Source organism: Drosophila persimilis, unplaced genomic scaffold (assembly GCF_003286085.1).
Source record: "Drosophila persimilis strain 14011-0111.01,24,50 unplaced genomic scaffold, DperRS2 tig00000002-arrow-pilon, whole genome shotgun sequence".
NCBI classification, from domain to species: domain Eukaryota; kingdom Metazoa; phylum Arthropoda; class Insecta; order Diptera; family Drosophilidae; genus Drosophila; species Drosophila persimilis.
The window spans coordinates 16564716-16584234 of NW_020825289.1; the positions used below are offsets into that span (position 1 = coordinate 16564716).

Below are 19519 nucleotides of genomic sequence, written 5' to 3' on the forward strand. Positions count from 1 at the left end.
AGCGACTCTTTAGGCCAAAATCTGTAGCAGCCAGGTCCAGGTCCAGGTCCAGCTCCAGGTCCATACTGGCCGTGTCGCTCCTCCGGTGTCGATGTACTTTTGATTTCCAACTAATAAACATTAACCACAGACTGCTGCTGCTGCTGCTGCTGTTGACAACGCAACTCTCAGATTGGGCCAACGTACGAGAGACAAACCGGAATTTCCTTCACCCAAAACGAGCCGAGCCTGCGGTCACCCATAGCTTCACTCATTCACTCGACTGGCTGGCTGGCCTTTCCCTTTCGTTGGCCTTTGGTTGGATGCTGTCTGGAGGTGCTGTCTGCAGTGGCAGTGGCCCCAACCGCAGCACTGCATGCACTTGCCAGCTTCCAAAGCACTTTGTTTATCATAGGTCAGAGTGTTGTTTGCCAGTTCCAAATGTTTTGAATTGGGCACTGAAGGGACTTCCAGGTGGACTGCATGTGTTTGCAGAGGGGGGATCGAGACATTGCTATCCGGCAGCGAATGGGAATATGTATGTATCCAAATGAAGACGTCAGGCTGTTCTTCATTTATTTTCGTATGAAAGTATAACAGTTACGATTCTAGCTTGTCAGCTTAGAAAACGGTGGATTGTGAGAGCGCACCGAATCGAGAGAGCGATGCTACTGTCTGTTAACAGAGCGCTGTACACAGCAGCGATAACAGGCTGTTAGCCTGAGGTGCTAACAGCGCAGTTGCCCTGTTACCGCTGTTACCCTGCTGTTATCGGTCCAACGTCTTTAGGGCGCCTCGGAGATAAATACCGAGTATTAATTGCCGTTCTAATTTCGAATTTATGGACTCCTTGGATAAGAAGAGCTGTCTTCCTTCTTTCAAAGTCTCTAAAAATATGCGATGTATTTTAAAGACTTTACAGAAAGGCATTCCACGCTTTCCCCTGGTAAAGAATTGATAATTTTGAATGCACTCAGTCGGCCGATCAATGATTCCTTCCCTCAAAGCCACTTTGGGCCAATTGTGGCTAAGATATATCTTTGGCAAAACTTTGACCATCGTGCTCCTGCGTCACAGATTCGATAATATTGAAGCAGCTCCCTCCCACGTTAAAGAAAACTCCCGTTTTGTTGCATTTTCTCCATTTAAACGTTTTATTTTTATGTTCGTTTCTGTGTGGTTTGTTTTGTTTTGTTTGAGTTTGGGTCTTGCTCTTTATTTTTGGTTTTTAGTATTTTAGTTTCATTTGCATTTTCATTTGCGTTTTCCCTTTGTCATTTGTTTCGTTTCATTTCATTTCGTTTCGTTTCGCTTTGCTTTGCTTCGTTTTGCTTTATGCTAAATTGGCTATGTTGTCTTGTTGCTTTGTCACTTAAACTTGTAAATGTCCTTGGAGATGGGGGCTCCAGGTTTGATGGCTTAAATGTAACAGTTTGTTCTGACCCCAGGAAAACGGTTCCCGGACAACGTAGCCCCTACGCAACTCTACGGGCTATGGGCATACTCTTTTGATTCTGCATTCATTTATCTGGCAGCTGGTGGCTCCCTCTCCCTCTCTATCCTGGCCTTGCTTTAGGGCTAAAAGTGTCTTGTTCTGTTCTGTTCTGTTCTGTTGGTGGTGGTGGTGGTTGCTTACATTTCTCTTGGGCCAAATAACTTGTTTAAACCATTTGTGCTTATTGTAACACGTATTCTTGTACATATTGTGTATGTATATATATTATTTGTATTTTTATTTTTATTATTATTTTTTTTTTTTTTTCTATGTATTTTTGCCCCAACATTCCACGTTTTGGAATTACTCATTATTTTAAATGTTAAAATTAATTTGCCACATTGTTTTGTTTTTGTTTTTGTTTCGTTTTGCACTTAAACCCTAGGTTGTGGTTTTTTTTTCTTCCATTTTTTCCATTTAGTTTTGATCTGTTTTTTCCCCCCGCCTTACGTTTGCTTGTTGGCAATGCTTTAAATAATATTTTTCAAATATTACCTAACGAGTAATGAGTCGCAAATGAGTGCATTCATTTGGTTAGTAAGTATGTAATTTTTTGTAAGTTAACATGTCGACGTGTTTCGTTTGCTTTCGCTATCGCAAAACGAAAAAATGAAAACCAAACCAAAAAATAATGATATCGCTTAACTCAACTTTACACATGGCACACATACAGCTCTAGGCATATGGGCATATAATATATATTCATATTCATATTCATATTAATATTAATATTCATGTTTTATCCAATTACTCTTTGCTGGAATTCTTGGAACTCTGCAAAGTTCTGGCTTAAATTGGCGTTAGGTTCTTTTAAGTATTTCTTTTGTATCTTGTCTTTACACTGATCTCTTAGCCTATGGTTATACATATCGGTAAATATATGTGTTCTAGATATATTCGTAGGGATATATAGTTTGCGCATAGGATAATGAATGCTCTGGGGGCTTAGATCGTCTATGAAATAAATTACAAAAGCCTTGGCCCCAATCCGGCCCGGAACGAGGCTCAACTGAAATATTTTACAATAGCGGATAATTGAAATGTGTCTTCCTCTTTTCTCTTATAATACATCCATGTTTTGTTTCTGCGGATATCTATGGGGGCTCTATTGCTACTTGTGGAATCCGTTTTGGCCTTCAAACAGTATTCCATTCAACACTATATATTTCTTAGGCTATTCCCCTATTCGGTTGAGCAATCGCTACGTTAACACTTATGTACAACTATCGCTTATGTGGAGGGTCTCTTATTACAAAAATGGTTTTTGGTTTTTGGGGTTTTTGTTACAAAAATATCCCTGGCTTAAGAAACGAAGAGGTTTTTGGTCCTTTCAAACTATTTGCGGCATCAAATGAATGGAGTATTGAGACAGACAAATGAGTGTTGGGGGAATCGTAACGTGTGTGTTTCTCCTTTATTTTTTTTGTTTTTAAATATAATAACTCGTTTTTGATCGTTCGCTTAATTTTCTTTCTCAAAGTATCTTACAGTTTCGTTGCGCTGGGGCAAACAGTTCAAATGGAAGGAATTTGTTCGTGCCTGGTATATTCTCCAACTTTCGTCATTTACAATTTTAAACTATAGGTTTATCCGTACTCACACATACACATACACATACACATACGCATGCAATGTATGGGCTCTAAACATTTTCAAAATATTTAACAAAATCAGTCGCTTTGCAAGAGCACTCCGATGATCTCTCCCTCCAAAAAGGAACTTAAATTATTCGTAACAATGGCTTGATTTATCGTTCGTTTTTTTGGCATTTACTTTTACGCACACGCATACACATTGACACATACACCGATACAGTTACAGCTGCTACAGTTAGAGGACCCTAGGGAAATTTAGATGCTTGGCTAGATCGGCTACAGATACAGATACAGTTACAGATACACGTACATATAGTATAGCTATAGTATAGGGTAGAGAGTAGTAGTTGCGTGGCCTAGTCCACGTGGCAATATCGAGTAACATACGAGTACGGGCCTACGCTTAGTGGTAGTGGGTTAGATTACATAGAGCATTTGGTTGAACGAACGAGTCAGGGCCCACCAAAAACAAAGCACTTACTCTGCATTCACTCAGCATTCACTCACTCACTCACACACACACCCAATCACTCAATCGCTTCCCCACTTAAAGTTAATGGCAACAGATCAGAGCCAGGGCCAGAGCCAGAGCCACAGCTAGGGCTTGTCCTACGCCTCGGCCTGGGGCGGGGGTGGCGGTGTTGCTGTTGAACACGGGAAAGTGGATCTGCTCGGGTCGGTTGAGCTCCTCCTCCTCGTCGTCGTCGATGGCATTGGACATCGTGCGGTGGCGCTTGGTGAAGTTCACATTGAAGACGGCCTCGGCCACGCCACCCGGCGACGAGACAATGAAGTAGAAGGTGCGGGGCACCCGCTCGTGCATGCTGACGTAGGTGAGGCGCGCCTCCTTGCAGTAGGGCGTGGGCAGATCCTGCGGCAGAGGAGAGAGCGGGTTAGTTCCGTCGGGGCACTCTCTCGCGGAGAGACTCGGACTCACCTTCACGGAATAGGCCAGGACCGTGCTGCCGTACTGGTTGCCGGGCGTGAAGACGCGATCGCCGTGCAGCCAGCGGGCGGCATGGGCCGGCGGATTGGCACAGAACTCCACGTTGAGGTGCAAGGGGGAGCCCGGATAGGCGACGGGCGTGGCGTTCAGGGCCGTCGCTGTGGGGGAGCCTGCAAAATGGGAAATGAGAAGCCGTACCGGATTAGTAGAGCAAACTTTTGTTCATCTAAGTTCGTTAGGCAGCCCACCAGCCTCTGTAAGAACTTTCGGCCCAAGGACACACGGAGATTCGTTAAGTAAACTTCCCTAAGCCCCGGCTCCGTCGCACTTCACACATGCTAAGCCAATTCGAGCGCAACTGTACCCAAACCGAGACACCCGCACCGTGCTCCCCTCCCCTCCTGCACAACTGTACTTTTATCTCAAGTTTGTTTCGGTTCGCATCAGCTGCAATTAAAGCCTTGGCGAAAAGTTTCCTGCCGCCGCCATCTCCACAGCTCCACTGCTCCACAGCCCCACAGCTCTATAGCTCTTTAGCCATTGCCTTCGCCACTAATTAAAAGCGTATCACCCGACAAATGTGCCACTTACTGCCGTGGCTTCCCTTCCCTGCCATCACCACCTTACCAAACGGCTGGCAGTGCTGGAAAAATCAAAATAAATAGAGAACAACATGTCGTAGGGGGCCAGGGGAAAACTTTTTAAGAACGCCGAAACTTCATTAAAAAGTTTACGCCAAAGCGAATTCTCTGGATCTTTTGCCGATGGGATGGGCCATGTGTGTGCTGAGAGAGCGCTGGGGATTATCGTATCCGAGATGCAGTGCAGCCGCCTGACGACGTTAGCCAACACTAGCCTAGCACTGGCAATCCAATTAGTCCCATGTGCCGGCACTCTCTCTCTCTCTGTCTGTCTCTTTCTATACTCTATCTCCGTCTTTATCTATTCTCTGTGGGTGAGAATATTTAATTATCGAGAGGCTCGAAAATTTGCAATTTTCCTCATCATTGCCTTGAGACAGAGATGGAAACACGCATAGCGAGAGAGAGTGAGAGAGAGAGGGAGAGGGGGAGATAAACTTGGGCCGCAATGGCGACCCAGACAAACAAAATGGTGAAAAGTGTTAAGTGCAAATGGGTGTTGGAGGGTGGCAGGAGTGGCAGGGGGACAGACCCCGGCGCAGACACAAACAAAAAACCAAAACGAAGAACTCGTTCGACACTCGCAAATTTATAGCCCGAAAAACCCCTTTCCGGTGGTCGACAAGGGAACGAGCGATGGGCAGTGGGGAATTGGGAATGGGGACCGTTGGGGCGACTAACTGTAAAATCAATTAAAGCAAGTGAGTTCTCCCCTTCTGTCCCGCCCCCCCCCACTCGTACTGTCTGCCAAATTATGCGTTCAACGCCATTTTGTTCGGCCGTGCCAGCCCCTCCCTTCCCCGCCCCGCTCCACCGCCCAACCAGGGGAAAAAGTGTAATTTATTTGACAGCTAAAAATGATTTTTGCATGGGCCAGGCCATGGCCCGACCCAGTCCGCCGCCCACCGCCCATCGCTCTCAAAGAGATTTAAATTCTATTTTCATTTGCACTCAGTGAGCCGTGTGCCAGCATTTTAGCCCAAAGCCAGAGCCACAGCTACAGCCAGAGCTCAGGTGGGGCTGTGGCTGTGTGCCCCCAAGGTCAGTGCTCTGGTCATTGGTGCGACTTTTAATTTGATTTCCACCCAGGGGACTAAGGGCGCGAGAGCCTTGCCTTGGGAGAAGGGGATCAGGGGATCAGGGGCAAGCAAATCACAGCAGACCAAAGATGAAAACAAAGGTTACAGGCCACAGGCTATAGACTGGGGCCTCGAGATCATACGTACGTACTATCTACATGAAAGGCCGCAGAGAAAAATCACAATTTCCGCGCCACAACAAGGGAAAGAGGCAAGAAGCCGGGCAGCTGTATTTCTCAACTAATTGGAGGACCCAAATGAAGGCGAAAATTCAATTACTTTCGGCCATTATTATTGCTGTTTTTCCCGAAGAAATACTGCGAGTGCGTCCATGTCCCTTGTCCCGAGTCCCGGTGCAGAATGCAACAACAAGCCAACACCGAGACGGGGGAAACAACTGTCGGAGAGGAGACGTGCCGTGCCATGCAATCAATGGGGCAAGGTCCGCGGGGTCCGCCCTGTTGTTCCGCTCTGAATACTCGGTCTCTGGCCAGGCTCATTGTCTCTTTTCTCCTTTCGCCTTACTCCTTTGGCAGGAGGCAGGGCGCCGCCAAAACGTTTTCTGCTGTTGCCACCGACGCCGCCTCACCTCTTGGCCAAAGTTTGCGCACAAAAGGCAACAACGAGTACGAAAAATTAAGTTAACTTTTTCGGGCAACGGGAATTGAGTAATTTTCAGCCGTAAAACTTTATTATTTTGGAGCCCACCCCTCCCACGGTTTTTGCAACCATTGTAGAACATGCAAAGTTGTTGCTATTGTTTAAATATTTATTTTTAGCTGCTGCAGCTGTAAATGTTGCCAGCAAAACTTGCTCTCGACTGCTCAAAAGTGGCCAAAAACATGCAAATTTCATTGCGAAAGCGAAAGAAGGGCAAGGAGTTCGTCCCTCCGCCCCCTCAGGCGGCAGCCCAGCAAAGCAACATGTAATTACATTAAGAGACCAACTTCAGAACTGCAGAGAACACAGAACACAGAACACGGAATGGCAGAATGTCGGAATGGTGGAGGAAGGAGGCAGCACAAGGCATCACAATGGCTCTCCTTCGAGTGTTTACCTACACTGCATCGCCGTGTAATTCAATTTGGGGCTGACCTTCTGTCGGTACAAGATCTCCATTAACGTGGCAAATAGTCCATTCACACTCCGTCATTAACGTTGCAGCGGATTCGTGCCAAGGAGTGATCGCTGGGACTCTATCCGATTCCCACAAGTGGGCATCCACATCGGTCTACGTTTTGATGGAAGCAAAGCCCATGCAAATTCCAGCACGTGGCCGTGGAGTGGAACCCCCGAGAGGAGTGCAGGAGCCCCAGACACAGCATGGGAATGCCAAGGAAATGGACAGAACGGGCGGAGAGCAGATTAGAGCAGGCAATTACAGGTGAGCGGCTTTTAAAGACGCAAACAAGAGCAAAACATGCCCCAGGGGCCAGGCCGTTGCCTCCTTTAAGCGTTATTTGGTATGCAAAGGCTCGAATGGGGGTCCGGCAGAAGGACGAGGCACTGAGATAACAGGCAATCCGACAGGCAGCAAGTGAAAATAACAATCATAATATTCAATTATGCAACGGCTGCCCCACACGGGGGCGTCCTTCCAAGCCGGACGGCTCTCGAAGCAGAGCCGAGAACCGAGAACGGGCAACAGAGTGCCCGCTCCTTGTTGTGCTGCTGAATAATTAATAAACATTGTGTGCACTTAATGCAAAAAGCTGCAAATAAAATTACCAACGAGACAAAGGACACGCCACCGGAGGGGGGCAGGGGAAGGGGAGAGCCCCTGCACAAGCGCTCCAATTGAAATTACGTGCTCTGGCTGGGCAATCAAAGAGGGATTAGCGATTCGTTTTGTTTTAGCTCTTAGTGCCCCCATTTGTCACCTGCTCATTGGTTATGGAGCGGGATCTGGAACTGGCACTGGATTTGCTCCTCCTTTGGGCTGTTTTAATTGAATTTATTGTCAGCGCGGGCTGCGCTGAATTATTGATGGCCGCGATGACAGGTCGACTTCCACCCAATCCCTGCCCAACCCGAACGAAGAGGCTTTCAACATTTTCGTCTTGGGTTTTCGGCCAACTTTTGGGCCAGCCTAAGCGGACCAAAGTGCTCAAATATTAATGAGGAGGGGGCAGGGCATTTGGCCAAAGGGTGCGGCGCGCTTTTGCGGTTTGCTTTGCTTTCGGTTTTTGGTTCCTTTGTGAGTCCAGGCACGCGTTTTCGGTGGCGGCTTAAGGCGTGTATTTTAAATGGAGACACAGACCTGCCACTTGCCACAGATTTATGTACAAGTGTCGCTCCTCAAAGCGCAATCTTTAAGAGTATTTCCACTTCAAAGTCAATTGCTTGCGGCTCAAATGGATTGCCCAGGAAGCCTGAAAAGCTACAGCCATTACTCGTTGGACTGACCAAACAAACTTTGATGCTGCTCCGCACACACACACACACACACACACACACACACATGCATGAGTACTAGTATTGCGGTGACCTTAAAGTGCCATCCGAGAGATGGATATAAAAGGACGAGCATCACGGCAGAGGTAAAGTGCAGTTCCAGGGCTTGTAAAAAGTGACAAAGTTGTCCCAACCAGACTGCTATCTCTCGCTCTACGTGTGTGTGTGTGTGTAAATATCTCTAACCCAAATCTTGAAAATGTACAAAGTGCGCTTTCATTGGACCCAGCTAACCCCTTGCCCCCTGCCATGCCTCCTGCCGTCCTGGCCTCGTCCTTGTTTTGCCTCGTCGTCAACGCAAATTAAGCTGCCATGTAAAGTCGAATGTCTCTCCGCCCCGGCTCTAGTTAGCGTATTTAAATATGCTCTTTCACTTTCAATACCAAATGAGTGGCTGTTTGGTTGGCAACTTTTGCCAGGCATCGCGCAAAGATTGCAGCATGCGGCATGCAGATAGTCGCACAACATGCGGATCCGTAGATACTCTCGTTCCCGCCACCAAAGTTTGTGTGTGTGTGTCTGTGTGTGTGTGGCTGTTAATAGAACCAAAACTTTGGATGAGCAGCGGCAACCCAATTTGAGCTCCAAGCTCCCTCTCTGTTCCCTGCCCCTTCGGGTGCTGCCGCTGCTGCTGCTGTTGCAAATTGCACAAGTTGCCAAAAATTGCTTCACATGTGCCACTTAAAGTTGTTGGTTTGACTGGGATCGCCCTCGTCCTCGTTCTAGTCCTCGTCGTCCTCGTCCTCGTCCTCGTATAGTTTGCCAAGTTTCAAGTTTCCCCTGCAGGATGGTCCTTTTTTTTTGTTTTCTTTGGGTTACCTGTGCATTTAATAAATTTCTGTATTTTTGTTCGTTTCAGTTTACTGCGAAAGTGAGATGTTGGAAAACTTTTCAAGTGATGTTGGTAAACACACAAAATTATGGGCAAACAAGCGCTGGTGCTGCCAAACACTGAACAGTGTTGAGTAAAACACAACTAAAACATCAAGAAAAAGGTACCCAATCGGAGCATCATCGAGGGGGAAAACGGTATTGATGCAATCAGTGTCCTGTCGAACAATATTTGAGCCCAGTGCTGAAACCTGAACTCTGGCCGGCGCCACTGGGGGTCACCCAGTCGGATCTGCCGAAGCGGCGCCTCACCAAATTGCGGCCAATGGAACGTCTGCGGTTAGGGGAATGGCATGGCCCTCCAGGCATCCAGCCCACACTGCCACGCCTACACACGCATGTATATTGGTAGTCGTTTCGTGTGTGTCCAGGCCTATGCTTTATGGTCTGACATTTGACATTTTTATTAGCTCTGCGGCGACGGCGTTTAATTACTTTTTGCGCTGCAAACAATGTCCGGACGATGGAGCTGCCACTGCACCGAAATGCAATTAAACTATGCATTTGAGTTGTGTGTTGCATGTCCCGGAGCTGGGAAAAAATTACACATTTTATGCATGGCCAGCTCATTAAGCGAGCCCGGTCCAGGCCCATGAGGCAGGGGTTGCTACGCGAGAGAGATCTTCATCGCACTCTTCATTGGCACTCTGCCGATACGTATGTTCAAGATCAAGACCCCTCGGAGCTTCAGAAGCTCTCTTACCCCTTTTTTCTGCGGCCTCTGTTATTATTTGTGTTTTCGGCGGGAGGTCGCCTGCCTCCCAGGGCCCGGGGCTTTGAGTGAGTTGCCACTCAGCAGCTGATTATTAGTAGGCTGCTGCAAAACCAGCAAATGTGGCTGCCGCTGGGCACAATTGGTGGCCACCCCTTCCCTCCTGGCCAGCACCACTCGATGTCTTGTGGCGTTCAAAGTGTGGCTGTGCCTGTGCCTCGGCCTGTGCCTGTTCAAGTGTTCGTTGAATCAAATGCATTTTGCTAATATTTTCGTAACTGAAGGACGCACACGATTTGTTCCTCATTCGCATTGGTCCAGGGCCTCGGGAATTAGTTTTGATTTCTCCCTGCTGGGGGGTCAGGGGTGGCCGTGTCCGTGGCTGTCAGCTTGTTTTACTGCTTGCATCCGGTCCGGAGGCAGACAAGTGGTTAGGGCTGGCCCAGGGGCTCGAGGCAGGGGGGGCAGGAGACGCAAAAGGGTTGCGCCCTGCTGGCGACACTGCGCCGTCTGGTGGCATCTATTTGCACAACTTTTTCAGCTCATTTCCGCTGCAGTTGCAGACAGGCGACCCACCCGCACAGCGCCCACAAAAGTCAGCGCATCCCTCTCGCTCTCGCTCTCACTCTCACTCGTTGGGTATAGCCATCCCTTTCAGGCGAATGGCCAAAAATGATTTCTGCAACTGTCTGAAAAGTTTTGGCTGCTTCTTTTTCAGCATCATGGGGTGTTTCTGCTGACAAGTTTTTGAGTTCATATTTTAACTAACGACTGTAGACACATAGAAAGAGACAGACAAAGAGAGAGAGCGAGAGAGAGAGAGAGAGAGCACACACACATATGGAAAATTATAATTTAGTCAACAGTTTTTCCCCTGCTCTCGCTTCCCATTTGTCAGGATCGCCGTGTCCCTCGCCCTCTCCCGCCCTCTCCCTCTCTCTCTCTCTCTCTCTCTCTCTCTCACTCTGTGTGTGTTTTGTGTGAAAATTGAAGCGGAAAAATTAATGCTCGAGTGCATCTTGTGGAAAAGACAACACACAGAGGAAGCAGTGGCCAGCAGAAGGGACAGTTGACAAGGAACCAGGATCAACAGAAGTCGGAAACGGCAAATGGTAATGATTTTTGCGGGGCAGGAGAAGGGGCGAAGTTCTGGCCATTCATTTGCCAAATATTTTTCTTTTGCTGCGCATTTTGAATGCATTTTCCCAGGAAGCAGGAAGCTCTCTACAAAAATTTAAAGATGGTCTTCAAAATTAAATTGGACTTCAAAGTGTTTTGAGGGCTTATCCTGCGCTCCCCTGCGCCCCCCTCCAGACATCGGTTAAACTATTTACCAAATTATTGAAAATTCCCCGGGGCCTTCAGCAAATTAAAGGCAGACTTTGAAGTTGCATCTGAGCTTCGTTTTTTTGTGTGGAACCACCCTCGGAAAATACATTTGGAAAGCGTTTATCTAGTGCTCAAGATCTATGTGGGAGTGGGAGTGGCGCAGGATTGTGGCAAACATTTAACATGCAATTTGGCGCAGCTGCTGTGAAAATTCCACCCGCCACCCCCCACCCCCAGACTCAGGCAACTCCCCTTTAAAGCCTTGTCGCAGGGCATTATAAATTGCCATTTAAATGAGGCACAAATGAAAAGAATGAAATAAAAAAATTCTTTCGCATATTTTATGAAACGGAACCCCGAAAATTGCCCCCCCACCAGCCGCCAACCCCAATCGCAAACCCCCGCCTAATGAGTAGAAACAAAGCAATATTTTTGCCAGCCAAATTCCGAGGGAAAATTTGCCGAGAAGAAAAATTACACATGGAAAATGGAAAAAATGCGTAAAATATTTGCTCTTCTGCTTCGTTCTCCTCTGGAGTGGAGTGGGGGGGAGGGGGGGGGCGAACCCTCACTCGTATGTTGATCAAAAGCGAAAAGGAACATGCATATAAGAAATTAGCATGCATAAAACAAGGCCAAGAAAAGCGGTGGGCCGGGTCGAAGGCAGGAAGGGAAGGCAGGGTGGCAGGAAGCTGACTTCGAGAGTGTGCCCAGGCATAAAGCAATATTTATGTTCAAGTATTGTCCGGAGGCGGAGAGCACTCCAATTCCCTATCTGGGTGGGCTCTGCGTTTCAAATTAAGCATGGAATATACGTGGAGATGGTTTTTATTAATGAAAGAGTGCTGCTTCTCGGCAAAGTACTTGGGGGGCTGTGTGGTCCATGGTTTGCAATACAAATTCCGCAAATAATCATTACTTGTAAGCTGTGCGGCCCCTGCGAGTATTACTCGTATTTCCAGGCCACTCTCTTTTCATTGTCCTGCCATCATTCAGGCACATCCTTCAATGCCCCGCTGTGTGGGTCGTCTTTCCGCTGCATTTGTTTAAAGTACTTAAAATAAAATGCAAACAGAAATTGCTATGCATAGTAAATCCCCCCGAACATCATCAAGTACGGGGGAGGGACGGAGGGGGGGAGGTCTACTACTGAGCCACTTTTTCCAACTTCCAGTTAACATATGCAGAGCATGAGACGCCCTACTCCCACGCACTGTCAACAAGAACACGCCCACATAAAGTTAACGACAGGACGAAGGATGGAGGAATGGGGGGGGGAGTGAGCGGAGTAGAGCCAGGAAAAAGCCAGCCAAAGCCGAAGCCAAAGCGAAATTGTGAGGGAAAATTGTTATTTAATTTGTGTGAGTGCTGAACATTTTTGCAGCTGCTGCCGTGCTGCCGCCGCTCCTCAAGTTCTGCTGGGAAAACTTTCTGGCCAGCAGCACACGCACCAAACTTTAACACAAGCATAAATTTTGGCCCCCCCCCCCCCCCCCCCCACGCCCACACACACACACACATGCACAGCGGTCTTTGTGTGTGAGGGTAAGTAAGTGCACTTTGCATTGGGGCCGCCGCGAATCCTTTTGGCTTTCTTCAAAATTCATATGCACATTTATTTTATTCTTAGCTGCACGCCGCCCCTCCTGCCTCGTGCCTCCTGCCTCAAGTAGTTGCATATGCAAGTAGGTGCTTCTGCCGCCTCTTCTCTGCTTATTTGTTGCATAATTTTACCTCCCTCGCACCCGCTTAAACGAAGCGTAAAGGCAACACACAGGGGGAGGGCTGCACGGGTTCATTAGGAGTGCACACTGGAAAACAAAGCAAAACAAGTACAAACAAAAAAAAAACTTTCATATGCATAATGAAAATATTCTCCCTCCCTCTCCCCCTCTCTCTCTCGCTCTCTCTCTTGGCGAACTAATCAAAAATGTCAACGAAGCAAATGATTGGGGGCCGCGCTGTCCTTAATTTTCGCTTTGTCATCATCGCTTTCTGGCCCAAGCCAGCCCCATTTGACTTGATAATTAAGTGGTGGCCAGGTAATCAGAGAGCTGAGCTCCGCTCTCCCTCTCCCCCGAGAGGTCCTTCAGGTGGTAGTAATCCGTTTGCAGAGCTCTCCAGCCATGCATAAGACCATAGATTACTTGTTACGGACGCTCCTCCTGTGTGCCAGTGCGAGTGTATTTATTTTAAAATGTGATTTCTTTCCGCTCATTCTTTGGGTTTCTTTTCGCTCGATGCACACAAAAGAAGCGGAAACTTTTCAGACAGCCCGAGAGGAGTCGCCTTTGCTTTTTGGAGGAGTTGTTCTCTTGCTCCTGAATTTTGTTTAATTTCAGAAGCAAACACAAATAGTGAACACACACAACTCCTAACTCCAGCGGAGTTCTCAGACCTCTCGGTCTCTATCTCTCTACCTAATCTACTGTGCGTCTGAGGAAGCTCCATCAGACTCGAGTGGTGCCTCTTGGCGCTGCTTTGACTGCGAATGCATGCCTGGGTATCCTTTTGCCGGCTGCCACTTGATAAATATGACTATTTCACGCTTCCTGCCGCCACGCCACCCAGCTCCTACCTCTCCCACCTCTCCCTCTCTCCCTCTCCCTGTGTATTCCGTGTTGCATATTTGCGTTAAGTGTTAGAGAAGCAACGCCTCGGATGGTGGATGATGCCTGGTGGGTGGTGGATCCCATTTCCAGCTCCATTTGGTATTTTGTTTATCTAGCACTCAATTTCGCAGTTTTAATGACAAACTGTCTTACCTTGAAATTGCATGCGGGACGGGAGTCCCTTCCTCCGTACACACATATTTCTCTGTGTGCACACACACACACACCCCAGGACCCTGGACTTGAGCGACTTTGTTTGATTGCTTGGCTTGGCTTTTCTTGGCTTGGCCTGGCCTGGCTTGTCCTGGCTGTGGGGCCGGGAACTACTCCATGTTTGGATTGCACTCAAGGGTAAGCTTGTCCAGATCTGTACGCCCTGCGCTGGCTGTCTTTGTCAGCTGACACTCCTCTCCGGGCCACTGCCACTGGGAGAGAGCACTTGGCAAGTTTTATTGTCTCAATGTCCACTTGGCTTTGGCCCCAAGACAGCTTAAAGCGCCCGAGGATGAGGAGAGGACTTCAAGAAGAAGAAGAAGAAAAGGAGCAGCAGCAGCAGCAGCAGCAGCAGAAGGTGATGTAAAGTCAAAGCTAACGCATTTTCCTTAATTTCCGGGAGCATGATTTCCAATTTTTCGCCGTAACATTTTCGTACACTTGTCGTATACGTAATATCGTGCCGAATAACGAAAAGGATGAATGGATGAATGGTTGGGGAGTGCCAAAAGGCATGGAATGGAATGGAAAGGAAAGCAAGTGAAGCAAGCTGATTGGAATTGCCTTTTGCGATGTCATCAATCATGCGTCGTTTTTCCACACGCCCAGGCAAAGATTTTTTGACAAGTGTCAATGCGACAAGAGAATGAGAGATAAGCCAGCGAGCAGCGAGCGGCGAGAATATAAAAGAGAAGACAGTGGGACAGGGGGCTGTGGGGTGGTGTATGGTGGGGAAATCACATGCAAAGTAAAATGTCGAACTTCTGACAGCAAGAAAATAAAACTTTTCATTTGTTTTTCCCTCTCTCTGGCACTGGCACTGCCACTGCCACTGGCACTGCCATGTCCCTGTCTCTGTTCCCGAAACTGCTGTCAAAGTTTTAAATGTTTTAAACTCCTCGCACAGGTGACAGAGCAGGTGTCGGCCCGTCCGCCCACTGCAGCCGGCGGCATGGCAGCTCCATTTCCGGTCGAGGTGCCTAGATCCGAGATATACTGGCAACGATCCTTGAGACTTACCCTTCACTGAGACGGTGACACTCTGCAGCACCTCCAGCTTCTTCTTGTTGGCCAGCGGCTGGCCCACGCACTTGTAGACGCCCGCATCCTGGTACATGACGTCCTTGAGCGAGAACTGGCCCGTCGGCTGGCTGCTCCCGTAGCCGAGGCCGCGCAGACGTGCCGAAATGGGATCCAAGTGCGACCAGCAGCCCAAAGAACCTGAAACGGGGAGACAGCGGGGTGGGGGGAAGATGAAAGTCATTTCGTAATTGAATTAATTGACTCCACCGGAGGCGGCAGGAGCCCAGGGCCAGGCGATGGCACGCAGGCTTTAATTTCTTTAATTGATGCGTTCTCTGGTTGACCTGCTCCACGCCCCCCGCCGCACTCCGCCCGCCGCCCGCCGCACGCCCCACCATTTGTCTATTTTCGCTCTTGTCCGAAAGCGGGCAAAGCAAATTGCACGCATAATTAATTTTCTATTGCGCTAATTAATGGCGAGGCCGTGGCCGGGGAGCGGGAAGCGGTCAGCGGGCATCGATTGGGCCAGAGGAAAATGTAAATTGTAATTACAAGTCGGAGGCATTTGTCTCTGCCCCGTTCCCTTTGATGGTTCTGGGGCCCTCAAGGGGGCGGGGGGGTCTTACCTTGCGGACACTGCAGGGTGACGGCGCCGCCGAGCTGCACTTCCAGCTGGCCCTTGGGATTGTGCGAGGCGGCTGCCACGGACACATCCTGATCATCGGGCTCCGACGTCACATCCACCGAATCGTCTGCAAGAGGAAGAGAAAAAGCGAAATCATGATTTAAAAGTGGCAACGACATCAGCCGGGAGGGATCAGGATCAGGCTGTCGGGAAATTGTCAAATGTGACGATATTTCAATGACAGAAAAGCAGGGGAAACGAGGGAAAGGGGGCTAACAAATTGCCGAGGCGCAGGGAGCACCTGAGTTGCCGTGCGATGAGTTGTCACTTCCGCTGGGAGTGTCGTCGGGAAAGTGAAAATCGCTGCTCTGCCAGCTGGAAAATTGGCCCAGTCTGAGTTGGCTGCAATCTCCTTGGCCGCAAATTCATAAATATATACTTTTTACGAGGCAAGCCCGTAACGATGCTTCATTCTAATTTCAGCGAAAGCACAGAATTTATGCCACACACACACACACACACACCACACACACAGTCCCCTGTGCTCCCGTGTGCTGCTGTGGCTGTGGCTGTGGCAGGACCTGGCTTTAAATTCCCTTCCGCCCTTTGTGTCGCATACTTTATGGCGCTGTTCATATTACGATATAAATAACAATTTGCCCCGACGTGTGCCCAAAAGTATGGGGCGGCCCTGCCAGCCGCTGCTTTGTCTGAGGCCGGATATCATAACAATAAGTTGCCAAGTGCCACAGGAGCTCCTGCCCCTGCTCCTGCTCCTGTGGGGCAGAAAGAATGGCGATGGCTATGATAAAAGGCAGAGTCGCCACCGTGAGCCCCACAAAGTGTTGCAACCTCAGAATCTAACGTCTCGTCTCGTCTCCAATCGGCTCTCAGGGCGACCATCAAATTAGCAGACCCAAAAGTGAGCCGCACAATTAACAAAAACTACTAATTACCAAAGGCCCAGGACCTTTGATCGAAGGGAGGGGGGCTGGGGTGGTTAGGGGAAACCCTTAAAGTTCCACAACACGACTGAGATTTCCAGCAGAGAGTGAGAGCTTTCCAGCAGAGTGGGGGGGAGGGGGCAGAGAGTCTGTCGGCAACAATTAATTGTAAGCTCATTTGGCCCTGAGACCCCTCGTCGCATGTCAATCAGCTGCCTCGGGAAGCCCAGGACAACGCAGGACGAGGCCATTCAGCCATCCCCTAGGCCAGCAGTCCACCCCTGTCGAGGATTTTATTGCTGACAATAGCGCAAAATTTCACCCCCCGACCGAAAGGGCGTGTTACTTAGTCAAAATCACGTAGTTATAAAATTTTTTATTGCCCCCACGAACAAAGGCAGACAAAGGACAGGCGGTGGGTGTCCTGCCGCTTTGACAGACTCAAGAACGAAGTCCCTGTCCAACTGTCGGTGGGCGAAAATGTCTAATGAGCCCAGAGCTCAGCCCCAGCTCTAGCCAGAGATTTGTCAAATCGAGGCCAGGCGATAAGGATATCCAGAGATAGAGAGAGGGAGTATCGTATCCTTCTCCATAAAGGAGGAAGTTTATCATTTGATAAATGCACCCAAGGACAGGAATCAAGCTATGAGTGGGCGTCTCTGGCCTAACGATGCCCCAGAAAAGGAGTGTCTGTCCCCAAAGCAAACTCCTTCAATATTTCCCCCCCTCACGCACACTCACACGCACACGCACACGCACACGCACTCAGGCACACATTCATAATTTCCAACACTTGTTTCACGCATATTTTACTCAATGGCCATTCATAAAAGTTCTTGCCGAAGGGAAAAACAAATAACGAAAAAGCAAACAAATGTGCCTCAAGTACCGCCCATATGGCGACGCTGTATCGAATCGCAGACCGGAGAAAGTGATTCTCGAGGGAAGCAAGGAAGAGGCGCAGGCCTAGCAGGCGTATAAATCTCGACCCATGAGAACAACAAATACGAGTCTGAAGGGCAAACAAGAAGAATCAATATGCCACAGAGCGGAGGCGCACACAGACAAGAGGCTGAAGAGGCTGCTCGATTCTCGCCACCAATCATTAATCATAAAGCATCATCGTCAGCCAAGCAGTGGCCGGGGGGGTGGCTAGGGGCAGGGGGATTGTGGGTGAGTATTCGCCTGCCATAAACAGGACAGTCCCAAGTTCCTGGGAACTCGGAAGAACTTCCCTTCGACACCGAACCCCACTCAGTGTGTTGTCAGGGCCATACCCTTCCCCCCCGTCCCCCATCCACCAGTCTGTGAGTGTGTGAATATGACAGCGAGTGGGAGGGTGAGTGCTATTCATGGTGCCGAAAAGAGCTTGGTGGCTGCTGCACGAAAAACTACACCTCAAAGTGCGGATTGCCGGATTGTATCAATCAGATTGAACCCATTCACTTGGCCGCGAATTTTAATGCGAAATCAGCTTAATTTCCCCACTTTTCTCCTTCCCCACTGCTCCTGGCTACTCATGAATATGAAGCCCTGCTGCATGCATCATCATCTCTAGCAACAATCCTCTTAAGTTACAAGCTCTATAAAAAGAGAGCAGTGTGGAGGGAAGCAGCAGCTTTGATTGCGTTTGTGTCTTGGTTATAAATTTTAATTTTTTCCCCCCCTCCCGCCGCGATGCAGCTCTCTGTGCCGTGGCGCCGTCATCTTGGGGGGATTTTCCTTGGAGCAATGGCATGAGGCGATTAATTTTCCATGAGTTGAAATTGAAGATGATTGCAGTGGAGGCGAAAACAAGAGCGGATCCGGCTGGCGACTGGCGGCTGGCTCTGCATGGGACTGATTGGAAGCCCAGAAGATGGGGGCTCAAGGAAATGCAAATTAGAGGGGAGAGGAGTAGTGCTGCTACTCGAAACCCTATCCATTAAAGATAAGCTCTTGACAAATTCATGCTTATCCGAAACTCCACAAAAACTTGCGGCCATAAAGAAATACGAAAGAAACGCTCTACCCCCCAAGACATTTGTCCGCAATGAGTTTTTAATACGGGAGTTTCTTTGGGGGGGCCGCCGCCCAAATGAGATTCTCTCGCGTTTCATTTGAGCCAACAACAAATAAAATTTTATTGAAAGTCCTTCCGGACAAGGCCTCGCAGCACATCACCCAAAACATAATCGCCGGCTATAAAAACAAAGGCAGAGCAAACAGAAAAACTAATAATCGTGCGCCCCGATAAACACTGGAATTCGAAGCTCGGACGAGGCCAGAAGCAGGACCACTTATAGGACCAGGAAAAGGGAGGATGCGTGCCCCATATCGCTGTCGTTGTCGTTGTCGTTGTGGCAGCAACAGCGGAATAAACAATAAAGTTAAACCGCGATAACCGGCACGACAAAGGATAATGTACAATACGAGCCAGGACATTTCCGATTAGCCAGAGGAATGCTCAGCCGCTCTGTCGCTCTCTCGCTCTGTGTCTGGGGCGGGCCTGGCAAATGCTTACGATAGCGTGTAAAATTAAATTTTATTGTAATTCCCATGGTCCTGCTTCTGCTCCTCCTCCTGTCGAGGCGGACAAATGTCCCTTCACATTTGGGGACTCCTTACGCCGAGGTCCGCTCTTTAAGTCGTTTTGTTTGCTTTTCTCGGGGGAAATGCACTTTCATAGCAGTTGTCGGAGAAAATTAGTTTAGTGCGAGGAAAATGCAATTTCCACATGCATTTTGGATGGGGGATTAGCCGCAAAGGACTCTCCAGAGGAGGCTTCAGGCATCCCAGAAGGCACTGAGCGGAGCAACGTCTTGTGGCAGAGTCAGGTATCAGCCACTTGAAGGCTATTAATAAAGTTTCTACCGTTTGAACCACATACAGAGATCCTGGCAAATCGATATCCCCGCCCCGCCCCCTTCCACGGCAAGGACACAAAACTTTCACTAATTGCACTTTGTTGGGGCCCGAACGGAGGAGTGGCTCACTCAACA

At 48.8% G+C, this 19519-nt stretch overlaps 1 protein-coding gene across 1 annotated transcript in view; it reads right to left on the reverse strand.

Moving 5' to 3' along the window:
- Positions 1 to 2855: 2855 nt before the first annotated feature.
- LOC6592373 overlaps positions 2856 to 19519 on the reverse strand; it is a 100527-nt gene continuing 83863 nt past the window's right edge. The window contains exons 9-12 of the mRNA XM_026986647.1: positions 15596 to 15721; positions 14967 to 15167; positions 4007 to 4185; positions 2856 to 3940 (exon numbers count right to left, since the gene is read on the reverse strand). Of these exons, the coding sequence (XP_026842448.1) occupies positions 3623 to 3940; positions 4007 to 4185; positions 14967 to 15167; positions 15596 to 15721 (824 nt within the window). The 3' untranslated portion in view covers positions 2856 to 3622. The remainder of the gene's footprint in view (positions 3941 to 4006; positions 4186 to 14966; positions 15168 to 15595; positions 15722 to 19519) is intronic.